The following is a 20,207-nucleotide window of genomic DNA, read 5'->3' on the forward strand; positions in this document are numbered from 1 at the left end:
CAGATCATAAATATAATAATTATCTACATTTATATGGCATAGGTACCCGGATACCGTACATTTCAGTCGTTGTCTTCTTGAACAATTTCATTAATTAACATTTTTACAAGACAATTCACACATCATAATTTTTATTACTAGATCGAGACTTTCATTGGTCCCTGGGTACATTTCTATGATTTAATGAGAAAATGGCAGGTTTATTTGTCACTTTAATCTCAAAAAGGCTTTAGAGAGTTGACTTTGCTCGGCCCAATGTATTCGCCTTGCAAAAATTCGAGACTATGTCCCACAATCTGGTTATATAAGATACATGTCCAAGTAATGGGCTAGAAGCTCGTCAGTTTTATGACTAAACACCTAATTAGCTCTAAAACTACTTGGCTACGTCGGCTTGCGCTGTAACGATCGCTACTGAAAATATGCCGTGTCTATAAATATTAGGTAAGTACTTTCTGCCGTGTCTTGATAAACCAGTAAAATATTAGTTAATGACTTGGTATTAAAGACTTGAAGATAGCAATGCTCTAAAAAAATAGAGACTTGATTGATTTGGGGGTAATTTCACTACCTAGGTTACCTAATTTTGTACTTTTCACTTCATCTTCGGAACTTCTTTGCACTTGGGTATAGCCCTATTTTTTCTAGGTTCCCAGGAACCTAGATACCAGTTTGGCTCCTTCGTCAGACAGATATGACTGATGCTCTTCATAGTTCATCTTGGGGTCTTCGTTTTAACTGACTTTAAAGCTACACATACACATAGCCTTTATTCACTGTCTAATACCTCCAATCTAATTCACAGGTGAAATGAAGAGACTATTAAGAATCGCCGAGTCAATTCAAATATCAAAAGCATAATTGATACACGAAGACAGTGAGGTTACCGCACCTGTTCAAGTACTATTCAGCATTAATAATGAACAGGATAAGGAGCAAAGTGTCACGCCCCCTAAACATAAACCAATCGTCGGCTCGGCAGCTAAGGGATAAAAGGTCGCTCCGCCCACATACACAATCCGCCCACTACTTTATTACCACCCCGGGGTGAACAATTTTATAACCGAGGACATAACCATTTGGCGCTGTCTGATAGTTGAGCATTATCTACGAGACTGAAGACATCAGAAACGTGAGTACCTTTCATTGTTCCAATCGATTACAGAACAAATTTTTTTACTTTCCCTGATTATTACTTCTTGCTGGCGAATGTTAACTTTTCTTAATCAAATCTAGATTTGTAATGATATAATTACCTACCTATAACTTGTACATTTTTTTTTACATTTATAGGCACTTTAATTTTACCATAAAATTATCTAAGCTAGGGCAGACAGCAAACCTGCGCAGCTTTAAACTTAGAAAACTTACTGTAGACAAATTAAAAAAAAATGCTTGCCCAGTGTCCATAGATAAGTAGGTAGATTTGAATATCTAAATATTATTTCATAGTTTAAAATATACCTAAGCCTGAAACAAACGTGCATGGTATGTATGGGATTTTTCTTCGCATTCAGCGAGCATCGCGTCCTAATAGAAGAATAAAGTCCTAGTAAAACCCGCATTCATTCATATTTTTTTGTGTTCATACCCTGGAGTGAATTTGCCAGGATGCGTCACCATATGATTATCAGCTATGTGGGCACGCTTTCATAAACATTGACCAAGCACTTGAATGTTTCAGGATTATTTTGAGTAGAGCTTGTTACTTACATACCTAGGCAGCGATTGTTTTTATATTTCTCAATTCATTGACCTAAAAATTAATGCAGTTGCAGCATGCATAAGTCCTTCCATTCGTGTTAGCAGAGATTAAGTTGGCTAAAAAAAGAACTTGTCGTTTCAAGGATTTTCAACAGGAATTCCGTAAAATGAAGCCTTTGTAGGCTTCGCTGTCCATCTTTTATCAGGCTGTATCTTTTGAACCGTGAAAGTTTGAACGTGAAGTTTCAGTTGTACAGACAACTGAAAACTAGAGCAACAAAAAAAATAGGGGTCGTAGATTTGATATTTAAGTAAACCATCGTGCACGAGTCCGATTCGCACTTGGATGTTTTTTATAGTAGCATTTTCGGCATGGCCAAAAATGTATGTATTTTCAAATAGAATCACAGCAAAAACTGTCGTTTTGAATTAGATGTGAAAAATAATACTCAAGAAACGCCGCATAGATATGCCATTACTCACACATGGAAAAGTAACTGAACTGAGGAATCACTTCTTGGCTTCACTAACATCATTCGATTAAATATTCACGATTATCACTGCAAGAAAAATGATCAAACAATGTTGTTGCGTGGGTCAAACTAAGGGTAGCTAGGTACGTTCTTCAATAAGCTAAGATCTATTTTCCCATTTATTTCCCGACTTTAAAATTTAGTTGATCGTTATTTTTTTTAATGCCTAGGAACTTTATTTAATAATATTTTTGTAAACTTAATTTAATACAAACAGAAAATCAAGTCGTTATTTCAACGACAACATTTACGTTATCGGTTGGTTAGACCAAATTTTCGCGGAACCTTCTTGCTTTTGGAATTGCGCCATTTTGGGACGCACCCTAATGCCCAAGTGAAATGTTTACCTTCGAAAGAAATTCATATTTGAGTGTTGCTGTAATAAGGATCGATCGTTACGACCGGACAGCGCTTGGCGCAAACCTGCATGGATAATAAATAATACAACCTGATTAATTAATCAAGTCGTTCCACAATAGAGGCCATTGGTTATTCAACATCGTCTACAGTGAATGATCTATGACTGCTTTATATGGTAGCATGTTGTAGCCTCTGCATTGACCACGAATCTTCAGATCTTCACAGTCATCTTGGCCGTCCAACTACATTACCTACCTTTTTCCATTCTTTAGATAACCTTAACTGCTGGATTATTCCGACCTCATACATATGTGCAAGCAAACTATTTATTTACTTATCTATTTATTTAATATAGGTATATAAAATATTTATTTACTGAAAAAAACTTCCAAATACAACATATAATGTATCTGCCCTTCTTCACCTTCCAACTTTTCTCCCATTTTTATGATTATGGATTGGATTCTTATTTATTGAAAGTACCTATTCTTCGAAATTTTCTCAAAGAAGTATTTTTCTACCTTCGTTTAAAGATGGCTTTATATTAGGGACTCGATTCCAAACTGGTGACTGAAGGTAAATTGTGAGGAAAACTGGATTTAAGAAGTAAGATTTCACAAATCCAATCTAGTTATTTAATTAAATAATTAATACTTAGGTAAGATAAGAGACCTTTGGCCACAACATTAGCGAAATGATGATAATAATTGATCAGGTCTCCCATGCAGCGAAGTGTCAGGAAATAGGTGCAAATGTCGCGAGACCCTGACACGATATCAGTCTATACAAATTAACGTGGGGTGCGGATAATTACACCATATAAAAAATCGGCCAATATGTGCACTGTGGTTTGTTTCGTTAATTTGGTAATCGTTGGCTTTAATTAGGAACTCGCTTATTTAATTACTATTTAGTGGCAGGTATTATGGTAGTACGTACAGAATAAATTTTTCATCCCACCATCTCGGAAAGAGTAGTTTTACCCTTTGATATCTGAGCGCAAAAGCCGTTTTTATCCTCTAGAGCGGCAAAGTGATTTGAATTTAGAACATCGTGTGCAATACTCCATTTGTGACAATCTTGATAAGACTTTTCATACAAATACATATTAAACAAATAAAATACTGCCTAAAATAATTATTCAATTAATTAAGTAATTTTTATTATTGTTTTTACATAGATTTTTAACCTCTTTTCATTTTTAAACTGAGTTTTCAAATAAATGAATTTTAATAGGTACATCTTTTTAATTTGACACTCATGTGTGCGCGCCATTTTGTTTTAGTAATTTCCTCGATGAGGTGGGATGAAAAGTTACGTGTTGCACTCGAGTGCAAAGATTTTTCACCTTGTGCTCTTTTGATTCCCTCGCTATCGCTCAGGATTCAAATTATTGAAACACTCGCTACGCTCGTGTTTCAATTTTAGAATCCTTCGCTTGCTCGGTCATCAAAATTGAGCACGCGGTTAAAAAGCAACTTTGCACTCTTGTATAACAAATAACTATTTCATCCCACCATCTCGGAAAGAGTAGTTTGATATCTGAGCGCAAAAGCCGGTTTTATCCTCTAGAGCGGCAAAGTGATTTGAATTTAGAACATCGTGTGCAATACTCCATTTGTGACAATCTTGATAAGACTTTTCATACAAATACATATTAAACAAATAAAATACTGCCTAAAATAATTATTCAATTCATTAAGTATTTTTTATTATTGTCTTTACATAGATTTTTAACCTCGTTTCATTTTTAAACTGAGTTTTCAAATAAATGAACTTTAATAGGTACATCTTTTTAATTTGACACTCATATGTGCGCGCCATTTTGTTTTAGTAATTTCCTCGATGAGGTGGGATGAAAAGTTACGTGTTGCACTCGAGTGCAAAGATTTTTCACCTTGTGCTCTTTTGATTCCCTCGCTGTCGCTCTGGATTCTAATTATTGAAACACTCGCTACGCTCGTGTTTCAATTTTAGAATCCTTCGCTTGCTCGGTCATCAAAATTGAGCCCGCGGTTAAAAATCAACTTTGCACTCTTGTATAACAAATAACTATTAACACCGTTTATACGTAGGTATATGTATTTCCCTCAAGCGTTTGTTCGATCCCATCTCAAAAGGAAATTTTAAGTTAATGTGTTTTACATTGCGTGTTAGCATAAATGGCAGGCAAGCCTAAAAGTTCTTGCTTTATATCTTGTACAAACCAAGATCTAGTAAATATATCTATCTACCTGTACAGTATTGCTTACAAAAGTCGAAAGCCAAAAGTTAACCACTTGAATAGCAATTACGGAGGGGAGGTCTACAATCAAAACATGTAGCGTTTACCATTCATGGATAATTATTGAACCGAAACCCCCGTCATTTTCGCCGCACATACGGTGTAATTGTGACCTGTACACGTCACGCCACAATTACAAAAACATGTCACTGTTTTACCGATACTATACACATAACTTACAAATTGATGACTGAGTTTAGTTCGTAATTACGGCTGTGACATTACACTCCTCCTCTAAACTGGTACCTGTGGTAGTTATAACTTCTAAAGTCATTTACGGAGTAGGTACTCTAACATTCAGATGTCATTACAGTTGATTTCTTCTTTATGGAGAATTATTTTTTCATCTTGAGATTTCTTTTGAAACAGTCGCAATTTCGCGATATCAGATCTAACAGCTCTCCCCTCAAAAGTAAGTGTAGGTGCGGTATCCTACGACTACGTTTGCAGTTCTCAAACGATGAAATTCGACAAATATTTATGCTATAATGTCTAAGTCTTACCTCTCCACTCAGATAATATAATCCATAATAATACCTATAAGGTGACGAAGGAGGAAAACTATAACGGTCAAGTGGGTTTTACGGATAATAGAGTGGGGAATCATAAAGTAGGTACATGTGGCACGAGACCAAGCCGCCTCCGCAATGTTTTCCAAAAATGCATCATTGGTAAATAGTTGAAAGTCTGTTTCCATTTCTTATAGATTGATCATAGATGCACAAAGACATAACGGCTAACGATATAGCAATAAGTCGGTCCCCCATTAAGAATGCCGACGCCCCGCCCGCGCCCTGAGAACCGACATATGCCCCTGGCAGTCAGCAGTCACAGGGAACATTTGAACTATCACAAAATAATTATCTAGTGATGAAATCTAAAGTTGTGGAAATTACAAAAATAAAGCTGTTGACTTTGTTCTCAAACTCGTAGGTCCTGGGTATGTAGGTACTCCATAGATAGTTTGGAACACTACCGTACTCGGGTATGAGGTAGGTGCCAGTTCAATAGCAGAGCTGAAGTAGGTACTCATTGAAATCTTGATAAAACAATCGACTGTCAAACACACAAAAATAGATTAGGGAATACATAAGTATTGGTGGGCACCCAGCATAATACCAAACAGCAAGTGTCACGCGATACATAGCTCTACGTACGCGATACGGTGATGGGTGATTTGATAAAACTTCTATCAAAATACCATTTATCTGAGCTGACAACCGAAGAGTTATTTTTTATATTTTACCGTATGATGTCGCTCCGCCGGCCTTCCTATTTGAATAATCAATCGATTATTAATACCTGCCGTCAGTGACGTAGCGATATTCTTTCAAAACTTTATAATGTCGTTATAAGGGTGCATATTGGGTTTGGCAGATGATTTGATTACGATATTGTATTTTTAAAATGATATACATTCTGCATATTTATAAAATCATTTGAAATTTTTATGTACTTAAGTATTTTTTTCTTAGTCATTGTCATTTATTGATTTTTGTCTCGTGTCCCTCAAAATCCTGCCGTTCAGATTAGCACATGTATGTCACTAGGTACTTACGAATGCACCGGCCGGTAGGGTTTTAGCCAAAAATTCATAGTTAACGTACCTATAGTTCGGCCGCTCAGAGAATGCGTTTCTGACACATCGCGATTGAACTGACGACGTAACTTTGTAATGGCGTTGCAGTACGATAAAAATATTTTTGCTGGTTGTTTATCGTTTTAACAATTGATGAGCATTAAAACAACATTATTATATCAATAATCATCAATGAATGTTGTAATTTTGTGCCAAATTGAGTGTCAAATAACTTGCTAAACAATATTTTTCTAAATCTATACTGCGCTATTACAAGGTTATGTCAGCGCTTTATATTTGTAGTGCTGTGCTAAAAATAACAGGCAAGTATCGTAATCTGTTCTGGTTGATGGTTCTTATACAGTTATACTTATAATATAAAATAATACGTTTTGTTTTTCTTTTTAAGAATTTGAAAATAATGGACTATAAGATAACTTTTATGAAATATAAAAATAAAACTATGATCAAACTGAACGCGCGAAAGGAAGTAGCATTTTTATATTTAGGTTGAAAATGGTAACCCCAAATGGCATCATGGGCCGTCATTTTGTGCCGCTAAATAGACGTTTGTTGTCGTTTCGTGCGCTAAGACTAAGTGCCCGGCCTTATTAGGACGCCAATGGCGACGTCGCCGGCTACGTATCATAGCAGTTAGTATTGAAATGTATGGAACCTAACTCACTTGGCGACGGTTTGGCAACGTCGCCAAATTGGAGGCGTGGCCACGAGCTACAGTTCCCTATGTGGCTTCTGGCTACCGTGGCAACTTGGCGACGTGGCCACAGTAGCCACTATAATGTACACGGTAAAGCGCACCTCCCTCACACAGTTGCCAATGTGGTCGCCAGTCAGCTTGCAATTTCTTGAGCGACGACGTAAACAATTGACTGTCGAGACGCCATGGCCACTCGACTTGGCGACATTTGGATGCCAGAAGTAGCCAGACCTGTGCCGCTGGCGACGTCGCCATGGCGTCCCAGTGAGGTAGAGCTCTAAAAACCTCATTTTGGAAGATTTTGACCGAGATATCAGGATTGATTCTGTTATTGATAATACCTAATATAATTATACACGTAGGCGAAGATGATGATGAAGACACCACCTCCTCAAGCGAATCGGAGTCTGATTAATATTCTGTACGCACATTCAATTAAATGTACTTACTTTATTGCATAGAAATACAGATTGTAACTTTGTAACAAAGAATAAATACAACGTTTTATTATATGAATATTACCTTTTTTTGGTTTCCACTTAAATAACTAAAATATAAATTTTAAATGATTCCGCCAATTTAAAACGAAAATAATCTTAAAATAATGCGGCGGTTTATTTTGGGGGAACGGTAACGAACTCAGTGTTATGTTGTGCCCATCACTAGTCGTGACGAACTGATAGGTGTCAGGAACGCATTCTCTGAACGGCCGAACTATACCTATGTAAACTGTTTTTCAGAAAACGCATGATATTTATAAACATATACAGCTTTGGACAAGCTGAGATGCGTATGGTAAGTAAGCCTTCACGATTTCCTGGACAATGGCAAAAACCCGAGTTTGGTTTCACTCGTAATTCAAGTTAAAGCTACTTTTCAATGAGTAAATTGATTAATAGAAGATATGTCTTAAACGATGCCGACTTTCTTGATCGGTCTCAGCCACTTAAGATGGTTATGTGGAAGTGATGTTACCTGACAGGTAACCGGGCTGTATTCAGGACCTCATCATAATATGTTATTACACAGGTACTAGCATGGAGGCGAAGCCCGAGACGTTGTGCCGCGTCTGCGGGGACAAAGCCTCTGGAAAACATTATGGGGTAGCCTCGTGTGATGGCTGCAGAGGATTCTTCAAGCGGAGTATAAGACGGTATTAACATAGTGTTATCTTATTCCTACAACATTTTTTGTTGCTAAAGTACGGTAGACCGCACATCAGTGGTAACTGTCATGCACCTTAACTCAATAGTAATAAGTACGATTTTCCTTTAAAACTGTTACCACTGACCTGAAGTTGACTGTACGTAATGGTATGCCTCTCTTATTGTAAAGAAAACCCTCTCAAGGAAACTTGGGATGATTAATAAGTCTGTTGTGGCTTCCCTTTACAAGTCAAGGAATTTAGCCAGCAAGGCACAAAACATTGTCCAAAAATATCTACATAAGCCTTTGCAATACCAATGAACATTATTACTCTGTTGTACTGCCTTTTCATTAGGGTAGTTAATACACGAGTAATTTGTCATCAATTGCTGCATGTCAAATGTCAATTCAGCGATTACAATGTAGGTACCTACCTAATGTATCGTTCTATGTATTTCTCTTATGTAGTAATTTAGACTACGTGTGCAAGGAAAATGGTCGGTGCGTCGTGGATGTGACGCGGCGGAACCAATGTCAGGCGTGTCGGTTTTCCAAATGTCTTCGTGTCAATATGAAGAAAGACGGTGAGTTCAGTTTTGCTGTTTAACTTGTATTTTTCACGAATTCATAATTTTTATCTGTACATAACAAAACTTACTCTCTCTACTATCTGCCCGTATATAGGTAATACAAACATTACGTAATCTATTAATACCCTAATTATCCTGTTTACACGGCATTGATTTAGGCATGTTTTTTTGCAAAATGTTCATATCATACCTATTATTATACAAGCATTCTAGGATTATGCAGTCTATTCGCCAACATTTCCCAAGAAAAAGTAAAGAGGAAGCACCATTTAACGGTAATCAATAGTGAACACGGTCGCGCACTTGTACCAATAAAGTATTTATCCAGGGTGGCTCCTTTCGCAGCATGTCTTTTCCATTAGGAAACATTTCAAGTATTTGCGGTACACAAGTGTTAGTAAGTGGTGAGTGAGAAAAAACGCAGGGCCCAGAGAGGCGAGCCTTTTATTCCCTTTCGTGTCAGCGCAGGTTTGCGCTCTCACGAAGTCAAATATAAACAGTTTCATATAAAATCGCGATATGATCATGTCGAGATTTTAATAGCGGAAAAAGTTTCCTAGTTGCTCAAGTGTTTCTAATGCTCAACTAAATTATGCTCAGTCGGCACAAACAAACTAGGAGCGATTTAGAACCCAAAAAGATATCGTAATTTCTGCCATGTTTTGTGATTGTTAACTTTTCCATGTTTTCCAAGTAGGAAAACTTGAAAGGCCGAGGTGCCTTAATATCTTTACCTAAAAGTCGATTGTTTCTTTAAACTATACTTTTTGCATGAGATACGGTACGGTAGTTCTAAGAGCAGCTAAGTGTATCACGACAACCATCAACATTGCAGCTTTAGTAAAACAAAATATTTTTTGAGGGAAGACGTGAACAGGTTGGGTTTGAAAAGTCAGACTGTGGTGATAAAGTAAACACTGCTTCGTACAGACAGGCTGTCACCAGCAGCCGCAGTTCACACAGATATTTATTTACATATGGAATTGATTGCGGGCACGCTGATCGTTGGCGAGGTCGCACCCTGCCTCTCCTCTATTATTACATAACTCACCCCCTCAAGCGTAGCTGTGAAGTTGTTTGCGTATCACTTATTATTTTGTCATCAGATTTCAAATGTTTACGTATCCTGTTTGATTGTTTAGCGACACTTAATAAAGAGTAGGTAGCTGATTTTAGTTATACTTGCCTATTTAGGTAGGATTTAGATGTCCACATGGTAACTATTTACATAGTAGTAGTAGTTAATTTTCAAACAATATTCCGGGCTTGCAGCAGTTCAGCACGAACGCGCTCCCCGTCCGTCCGTCGCGGCTCAACATCACATGGCGCTCCAGAAACTCGGATACAACTTCACGCGACAACAGTCTTTTATCCCCAGCCCCGCCCCCCTGTCCATGTCCAGCTTCCCACCGCTACACGCTTATAATGGACTCGTCTCCACTCTCCCTGAAGCAAGTGTACACAATTCATTTTTAGAAAGGTCGTCGTTTCACGATTTCCCCGCGTCGAGACTTCCTGAAACGATGTCAGCCGACACTTCGCAGTTGAACCCACTTCTGAGTACTCATGTCGGCACGCTCAGTCCCCTCAATCCATTTAAGATTCCGCTGTTTTCGGCATCTCTCCATTATCCTGTTCCGCATCCCGCTTACATTCCGACAAACATTTTGTTTCCACCCGTCCTCACATCCGGATCTACACATTCTATGGAAAGTAAGTAAAAACTTTTATACCCTTGTTGTTTATTAAAGACTTATTTGTGAAATTAATGGTTTATTTATGTGAATTGTTTTTTTCATAGAAAAGCCAGAGCCTCAGCCCACGGAAAAAATTAAAGAAGATGAAGTGTCTAGCTCTGAAGAAGCATGCAAAGTTGATTGTCAAACAGATGCCGTCGATAAAGAAGGTGTGTGTTTACTGTTACGTATATGTATACTTACGAATAATAACAATGATACCTACTTGGTTGTTGATTTGGGATTTTGCCTAGCCTTGCGAATTTACTGCAGCTGAACAAGCGACTATGCGTACCTATTGCGATTGTGTTTTGTATGCTCTATAATTCGTATAATTCGTACTCAATAAATCGTATTCTCTTAGAGAATATTATCATTCCACGTTTACGGTTTATGTTTAAATATTTGTTCACAGATTCAAGAAAACCGCCACCTCTGTCTCCTACCAACTTTGAACCACCAGCACATATCGTTTCAAAGATTTCAGACAAACGTGGCCAAACTTTAGACTATAAGCCTTACACATTCGTCGACTACTTGAATGACCGTCATAGGACCATACAAGTAGTTGATAACAACAAAGGATGTTTGGACGGCATTACAGAAATGACAACAAAATTCAAAAAGTATTGTTACGATACGTGGAAGCTTGATGAAGAGATGTGTGGCCCGGCTGCAAAAATATTGGTGTCCAGTATAAAATGGTTACACGGAGTTGGGTCCTTTGTTCACTTGAAACCATCCGAACAAACGAACCTACTGAGAAGCAAATGGAAGGAGTTATTCATTCTCACAGCAGCAGAATATCTATTTTATTTCGAAGAAGGTACGATAACATAACAATTCGTTCGAGTACTTAGACTTAGACCATGAGTCAGTTTTTAAGTAGTAGCTGTATGTTTTGTTCATGACTTTCTTATTTCTAGATAACGAAGTCTCGTCGGCAGTTTCGAAACGACCGTATATCAAGGAAGAACTCAAGAAGTTAACATATCTCTTGGAAAGATTATCTCGAAATAGACTAGACAGGTCGGAGTATGATTGGATAAAATCCACGTTGTTATTTCGCACAGGTAAAGTACTTGCACAGTTACACACTTAGAATGTTTTTGAATGTACACTTGAAAGTTTAGAGGTATATAAGTAACTAGCAGACTTGTGTCAAGATTTCTACGTAACCCTGCACTTGTATAGTTTTCCTTCGACCAAGGGTAAACAGATTTCCTGTCCAATGATGTATCTAGGTACTTATAAATATAGATCCCGTGCCGTGCCGGATGGTGACAAAAACTATCCTTAAACCTTCTCCCGGGTCTAAGTTACTTCCCCTCTAATTTTCAGCCAAATCGGTCAAGCGGTTTTCATGTTATGTCGTGACAACGGAAAGCGGGTTTCATTTATATATATATAGATTACAGCCAAAGTGATTAAATATATATTATACATCATGACTGGTCATTGTATATAAAACCCAAATTGACCAGACAGTGTGATAGATTAATCACTTTATCTGGATCTAATTCATAATAGCTGGTCAAAGTTAGCCAAAGTAATAAATATGGTTCGTCTGGCTACTTATTAATTCTTAGAAACGGCTCAAGTTATTATCGACTCTTTATATGATAAATCATCAAATGATTCCTCCCACTGTGGGAGAGCAGCGTGAGGGACTCAGAGAGCGTGACCGTGGGCGTGCAGCGTGAGGTCAGACTGTTAGTGGCTCTTAAACCCACGCGTTGAACAACGCGCACCGCCGAGACGGGTCCGTGGGGTGGTCAGATAGGCAGTCGCTCAATGTGAAACATCATCAGCCTATCGCAGTCCACTGCTGGACATAGGCCTCTCCAAGTGCACGCCACTGAGATCGATTTTCGGCTACTCGCATCCAGCTCCTGCCAGCCGTCTTGCGCAAGTCATCACTCCACCGTGCCTGAGGACGTCCTACACTACGCTTGCCGAGGCGTGGTCTCCACTCTAGAACTCGTTTACCCCAACGGTTATCGGTTCTTCGGCTAATATGGCCAGCCCACTGCCACTTCAGCTTGCTGATTCGGTGGGCTATGTCGATGACCTTGGTTCTCTGACGGATTACCTCATTTCTGATGCGATCCCTCAGAGAAATGCCAAGCATAGCCCTTTCCATAGCCCGCTGAGCGACTTTAAACTTGTGGACCAGCCGTACCGTCAGTGTCCACGTTTCGGCTCCGTAAGTCATGACAGGTAGGACGCACTGATTGAAGACTTTCGTCTTTAGGCACTGTGGGATCGACGATGTTAAGACTCGACGTAGCTTCCCAAATGCAGCCCAACCCAACTGAATTCTCCTATTCACCTCGTCCTCAAAGTTGTTTCTACCTAACTGCAATGTCTGCCCGAGGTATACATATTTCCGAACAACTTCGAGAACGGCGCCGTGTATCGCAATCGGTTCCGGTAGAACATGTTCATTGAACATGACCTTGGTTTTGTCCAAGTTCATCCGTAGGCCGATGCGTAGAGAAGATTCAGCCAGGTCGTTCAGCATTTGTTGTAGGTCCTGCAGCGTTTCTGCCATGATGACGATATCGTCAGCAAATCGCAAGTGAGAGATGTGTTCGCCATTGATGTTGATGCCACGTCCTTTCCAGTTCAGCGTCTTGAACATATCCTCCATTGCATTAGTGAACAGTTTCGGGGAAATAACATCCCCTTGTCTCACTCCTCGATGCAACGGTATGGGCCTTGTTTGCTGATTTTGTACTTGGACGGACATTGTAGCGGCTTCGTAGAGACATCTCATCACTTGGATGTATCGCCAATCTACTTGACAACGCTGCAGGGACTCCAGAACAGACCAGATTTCAACCGAGTCAAAGGCCTTCTCATAGTCCACAAATGCTAGACACAGGGGCTGATTATACTCTTCGGTCTTCTGTATAATCTGCCGCACTGTGTGGATGTGGTCTATGGTGCCGTATCCGCTCCGAAACCCAGCCTGCTCCGGTGGTTGGAATTCGTCGAGTCTTCGCGCAAGTCGGTTCGTGATCACTCTTGAGAACAGCTTATATACGTGGCTTAGGAGGGAAATGGGTCGATAGTTCTTCAGCTGGGTTTTGTCTCCCTTTTTGAAGAACAGGACGACAACACTCCTACTCCACGCCTCTGGAGTTCTCCCTTCAAAGAGGACGGCATTAAAAAGCTTCTGGAGCTCCCCCAGTACGGGCTTTCCTCCTGCTTTGCAATGTGAAACATAAGTCCTCAACTACACCCGGTTTGACTGGACGAAGCCGACACCAACATTGTTGAAAAATGATAAGTAGTATGTAAGTATTTTTTATAAAAACATTATTCTGTTTGGTGCAGAGTCGGCGGAGGAATCCACATCGCATACCGAAATGCTGCAGGACCAGTTCTTGTCGTTCTTACAAAAGCACTGCGCTGCAAAAGACTCCGCGCGTTTCGGAAAACTGATGCTGCTGCTACCAAGCATCTGCTGTGCAGCTAACAGGAAAACTCTGGAATACCTGCTATTCCCTTCTTCATCTCTAGATGATATAAGTTCTGTTCTCTCTCGAATACTCATGTATACTTCAATGTGATTTTTTAGATAGTTTTGTTGTAAATATTAGAAATTAATAACTGAATGTATGCGCGAATGCTAGTGACTGAAGTGAATTGGTGGATACTTACTATGAATGAACTATAGTTCCATAGTTCTCGCTAAACTAAATGGTGGCTCGCAACTAACTTCCAAGCAATGGTATCTACGCGGATGGCTGTTGAGTCATGACGTACCAAAAACTGGTGTTTACAAGGCGTCATAAAGTTTGACAAGAACCTTTCCAAGTTTCCAGTCTATGTTGAAGTAGTGGGTATATTAGGACTTCATGTAAATATTCAATAGTTCGCTAAGCTAGTGTAAATTATCACGATATCTTCTTGCTGTTCTTCACCGTTGAAAGAATTTAGGCTCTTGCTGATCCCAGTTGACGCGAACTGAGGTTCAACTACAATTAGCTAAATCTTTCTGTAAAAGCTACAATCAAGCCAGGTCACATTTGCGAATATACCTATGTTAAACAGTGGTTTCAAACTAGTAAGTATTTAAGCGCGTATAAATCTGTCAATCCACAATGTACACGAACATATTCCCTATACTCCCTCAGAGCACTATTTTTGTCAGTTGTAGTCGCTAGCTGACCGAGCAGATAATCTGCTAGTTTGAAATCGCTCTAATATTCTGTCTAGTCAAAAGAGCTAAGTCCATTAAGATATAAGTCACTAGAATAATTACAAAATAAGCTTAATCGTATGACATATTGCTCGATTATTAGGAATTTTTTTCGTTCTTTATCCCCACTTTCCCACAATCCATTTATCGCATGGTCTTCCTCTAGTTTAGCCCGCCTTCATTCAAACTGAAAACTTGACACCATGGTATGATTATATATAAACCTATAATACCTATAGTACGCTGAATTTTAATTCGACAAGGCACACGCGGTCTCCAATTAATGTATGTAGGACGAGGTAGGTGATCCGAACACAACCACATAACCACCTATGATCCTAATTCTACAGGTGCATTCGAAGACTTTTGCTAAAAAGTTTTTCAACCAACTTCCCAAAAAATCCTCTTCTTAATTCCTCATCTTTTACATATAAGAGGAACAGGTTACCAGATTGACATTGTCACCATGATCGCAAAGTACCTAATCGAGAACACCTCCATTGCAATACATGTAAATGTTAAAAACTTTGTCTTCGACGGTGTGCACCAGCTACCATGCATTTGGGCTTATTTTTTTTGTATGTAAACAACATTTAATTTAGAAAATCATACTGACTTCGATGTAAAGAGGACTAACTGCTGGATCAATGCACCTGTTTTTTTTTTTTTTTTGCATTTAGCGTTTTCGGAAGTCAGTTTTATTTTTATGTCAAAAGGTTTTTTTGTTATGTAGGAATGAATTTTAAGCAGTACACAAAAAAAAACTAGTGGTCCAGAATCATTAACAGAACATATCTGTTAATGATTCTGATCTAATTTTTTCATTCTTTTGTCCGCTCTAAAATCGGCAAAATATGGATACCAACTATTCTTACGCGCTTAGAGCAGCGCTCGCGTCAATAAACCGGTTTCGCGATGCCGCATGCCGCCGTGCCTACTATAACGACTGTGACCGTACAATCGGTTACAAAATAAACATCTTTCGATATCAATAACTTTTCTTTATTGTATTAAAACACGACAAAATAAAAATATACGTATCTATAAAACTTATTTAAATATAAGTTGACAAAGTTTGCGCACTGGATAAAATTCATTCCTGTATGTACAGTTCTCGTCAAACATTTTGTCTGCGGTGAAGGAAGGACCTAGATCTCATGCGCGTATGCGCCTATTTTCGGAATTTAGTAGCGGACAGCCATTTACGTTGACGAGACGAGAACTGTACTTACTATGTATTTATTTAATTTGATCTCCTCACGTTGACTCACAACACAAATTGACTGATGTTTGCATTAAAATAAGTAATTAAATATAAAATAGAACTTTAAGATTATTTTATTTAAATCCCTACGATCGGGATACACCATCACGCATCCCCACCAATAATTCCATGTGACCTGAATGCCGAAATTGGCTTGTCTCAAACAATGTTTTGGCCAAATCTATACAGTTTTACGGCGAAAAAAATATATATTAATCTTGAACATATTTGTGAGAACCCTGTTCATTTCAAAACGCGTTTTCGAAAAGTTTTCTCGAAACAAAAAAAAATTAAACTTCCCTCTTAAATGATCTTCCAACAAAAATATTTGTACATTGATAAAATTTGTAACATTAACGAGTAAATACAGAACTTGGTTATTTTTTATTACCTACTCGACTCATTTTAAAGCTATTAATTTAAATATATGTTACGAACGTCGCGTCAACAGGCTTCTCTCTGTGTTTTGGGTGCATTCAGCCTCTTAACTTTGTCACTACTTACAATAGGTAGATGAAAAAGACTTCTCTTTTTGGTAACTTTTATTTTAAGTCAAATAGATCACTATAGTGTGTATATTTTTTCTAAAACCATTTACAACTGGAAACACGTACAGGTACAACGAAATCCAGTACACTAAATCTACAAAAAATAACGTCATGCCGAACCAAAAGAACTTTTTCGATATAGCAGAAATACTTATTACCAGTACACTTCCGAAATCCACTACGAAGTACACCCAGGCGAACCATAAGTAAAGCAGTATCAACTTCTCGTTATAAGTTATTGCTGCAATAAGGAGTATTATGTTGACTCCGCACAGTAGGATGCCTAAGATTGCGTATAAATGGAGGATAATATTTGCTATCAGAACATCCACTCCGTACATCACAAGCAGTCCATCTCCTGCACCATACGCCAGCAGCAGCGACACACTCGGCAGTAGCCCTGCTATAGCTATCAGGATTGTCCCAACTTTCAGCGTGATACAGAAACAACATGATTTCGACGAAAGGCAATAACGGTTCAATACGGTTTGCACCATTGTTTGTTGAAGTAATTTTCACTTTCTTGATTAAATTCTATGAAATACATAGTGGAACAAATTAATGATCTATGTCATGGGGGCCTTTGCCTTTACTAATGTGTAAGCTATCTATATGCAGAGGTTCCGTTTGAGGATATTCAAATGATTCTGCGACACTGCAATAATTTAAATATTATCGTTGTATGTCGTGTTATGTGGCAGTGGCAAGCAAGTCATAGGTTGACATTGGCATTGTTAATTCAAGGTAGGTACTCTGTGGTAAATTCTATCAAAATCTATATACTTATGCAACAATTTCTTATCAGACCTTATTAATTAGACTGGTTGTAAGTTTTAAGTTTATTTAAATCTTTTGTTGGTAGTTTCTTTGCTTGTATAGTTATCGGCACGGATATCGAGCTCTCGGCGGAAGAGTGGGGATCGCTTTGCGCACTGTACACATAATGCAATAAACCAATAAATCGCTTCTGCGCAGGTGAAGGTCAGGGCTCAATATCCGTGCCGATAACTATAAAGTAGGTACATGTCTATAGGCCCGAGTCACACCAGAATGGCAGCGCAGCGACGCGGCGCGGCGAGCTCGGAAGATGATTGGATAGAGTGCTGGGCATTCGAAAAAGAGATGGGTGAGAAATGAGTGCATGTAGCAGAGATGAGAATGTTGAGACAGATGTGTGGTGATGGATAAGGTGAGGAATGAGTACCTATTTTAGAAAGAATCTGAGAGTGGTGCAGTGGCGGATTAGGTAACGTATAAGCACTACAAGCACGTGCTTGGGGCCCCTGTTCTCCAGGGGCCTCCATCCTCTGCTGGCGTTTCATTTTATACCTACATTTTATCGAGATTCATCCACAATATGTTTGAAAGCACAGTGCTGTTGATTGTTGTACGATCGCAGAGATTTATTTGGGTGCTAATTAAACAGGCTTCTTTTTAATATCATTATTCGCCCCCAAAAATGTATGTTGCCTTCTAAATTACTAAGTCAGCCACAATTAATAAAGCGTCGAGCATCTAAATAATACTATCTTAGCCACAAGTTATCTTCCACTCTAAATACAACTATACAATGGCCGGCTCAGCCGGCCAGCCTCAGCCGCGGCGGCGAGCGCTGAAACTACCTGCGCCTCAGCTCGCAGGCCGCCTCGCCCCTCCGCGCCTACGCGGTTTTGAATTGCACTCTAGGGGTAGGCCAGACAAGACTACGTGGAGTCGGTTTTGCAGCGATTCGTTTTCGTCACTAATTTCAATTTTTAATACAATGTTTTTTAATTGAAGGTTATAAATGGCAATATGCTTAATAAAATGAATCCAAATTAAATTCTACCATCAAAACAAAAAAACGAGCCAAGACAAACGTTGATCTCGTTTTTCTTGGCTCGTTTTTTGGAAAAATGAGGCCGAGTTAGTAAATTAGATGACAATGTATAAATAAGAAGGACAAGTTACAATAATTGATGATCTTTTATTGAAGCTTTCTAGTAGATGGCGTTGTAAAAAAGACGAATTAGTTTATTAGAGGCTATGTCATTTCCTCGTTGCTTAGTTATAAAATTAGAAGTTTAATGATGTGTCCAATAAATAATTTTGTGGCTAATCTTATTATTTCCCATTTTTTTTCAATTGTGCAGGGGCCCGATTCTCCTTATTTTACTTAAGCGACATACGATTCACGTTCGACTCGGTTCGACCGAGATCCAATCCTGACTCGATTACGATTTAAGCGTATATGGCATTCCGCTATTTTTTCTTTGAAATACCTAAACGTTTTTATCCTTTTCTGTCATTCAATAATGAATCATTTTGTCTGCAAATGATTTACGATTGCAAAATGATTGTACAGCAATCTACCGTATAGACCAAAATCACCAAAATAGCAGACCAATCGCAAACCAATCGAATGTCATTGGAATACGATTGGTCTTATATTAGTAGCAGAATGCCCGATAAGGTTAAAACTTCCGGGGCCCGATTCTCCTAATTTTACTTAAGCGCCATTCGATTGACGTTCGACTCGATTCGACTGAGATCCAATCCTGACTCGATTACGATTGAAGCGTATGTGGCATTCCGCTATTTTTTTTTTGAAATAAACGTTTTTATCCTTTTCTGTCATTCAATAATGAATCATTTTGTCTGCAAATGATTTACGATTGCAAAATGATTGTATAGCAAACTACCGTATAGACCAAAATCATCAAAATAGCAGACCAATCGCACACCAATCAAATGTCAATCGAATACGATTGGTCTTTTATTAGTAGCAGAATGCCCGATATGGTTAAAACTGCTATTACTATCATATTGCGATTCGATTTCTATTCGATTTTGACATTATTAACTTAGGAGAATCGGGGCCCCGTTCATATTGCGATTCAATTTCTATTCGATTTTGACAATATTAACTTAGGAGAATCGGGCCCCTGGGGCCCGATACACCACTATCTACCATTACAGGTTTATCTTAACCTAATGCGATAGACGGGACACAAGATTAATTTTGTCAACAAACAAAAGATTAAGTACGTTTGGGATACATTTTACCTCCGTACGAGTAAGAAAACTACGAAAGCATCGCGCTCGCTTCGCTCGGTCAATTTCATCATTCATTCCTTCCATTTCCATTTAAGCAATAGAGGGTCTACACAGGCTCTGTGCTTAGGGCCTCGGATACTCTTAATCCGCCACTGGAGTGGTGTGTTATGTTATGACAAGAGATGAAACACATCCCACAAGAAATCTGTTAAGTGTGAACGTGGCTGGGTGGAGAGGAAGAGGCAGGCCGGAGAAAAAATTGACAAACTGTCTGAAAGGCGCGATTAATAAAAAGGGAGTGGACATTAGTAAGTAAGACGGCTGACGGAAAGAAATGGAATCGGAATACATATTGCGCCGATACCGAATAAATTAAAAACAGGGCAGAAAGAAGAAAAAAGAACCATCAAATATTACTTTGAGGTATAATAATTATTACCCAGAATGATAAGATCACGCCTCAAACAAGATGCAAACGTAGCCAAAGAAACAAAAATAA

General features: G+C 38.7%; 1 protein-coding gene across 2 annotated transcripts; it reads left to right on the forward strand.

Moving 5' to 3' along the window:
• Positions 1-8,204: 8,204 nt before the first annotated feature.
• Positions 8,205-15,624, forward strand: LOC110374575 (nuclear receptor subfamily 2 group E member 1). Of its 2 annotated transcripts, none has more exons than XM_049841211.2 (7): positions 8,205-8,331; positions 8,793-8,908; positions 10,190-10,627; positions 10,716-10,820; positions 11,066-11,476; positions 11,577-11,723; positions 13,993-15,624. In XM_049841211.2, the coding sequence occupies exons 1-7, from the start codon at positions 8,216-8,218 to the stop codon at positions 14,226-14,228; spliced, it is 1,569 nt and encodes a 522-aa protein (XP_049697168.2). In that variant the 5' UTR covers positions 8,205-8,215; the 3' UTR covers positions 14,229-15,624. The 2 variants fall into 2 exon arrangements, with proteins under 2 accessions (XP_049697168.2, XP_021188003.3); XM_021332328.3 differs by having other exon boundaries at positions 10,187-10,627; positions 13,993-15,623.
• The last annotated feature ends 4,583 nt before the right edge of the window (positions 15,625-20,207 follow it).

Source organism: Helicoverpa armigera, chromosome 1, assembly GCF_030705265.1.
Source record: "Helicoverpa armigera isolate CAAS_96S chromosome 1, ASM3070526v1, whole genome shotgun sequence".
Taxonomy (NCBI): Eukaryota; Metazoa; Arthropoda; class Insecta; order Lepidoptera; family Noctuidae; genus Helicoverpa; species Helicoverpa armigera.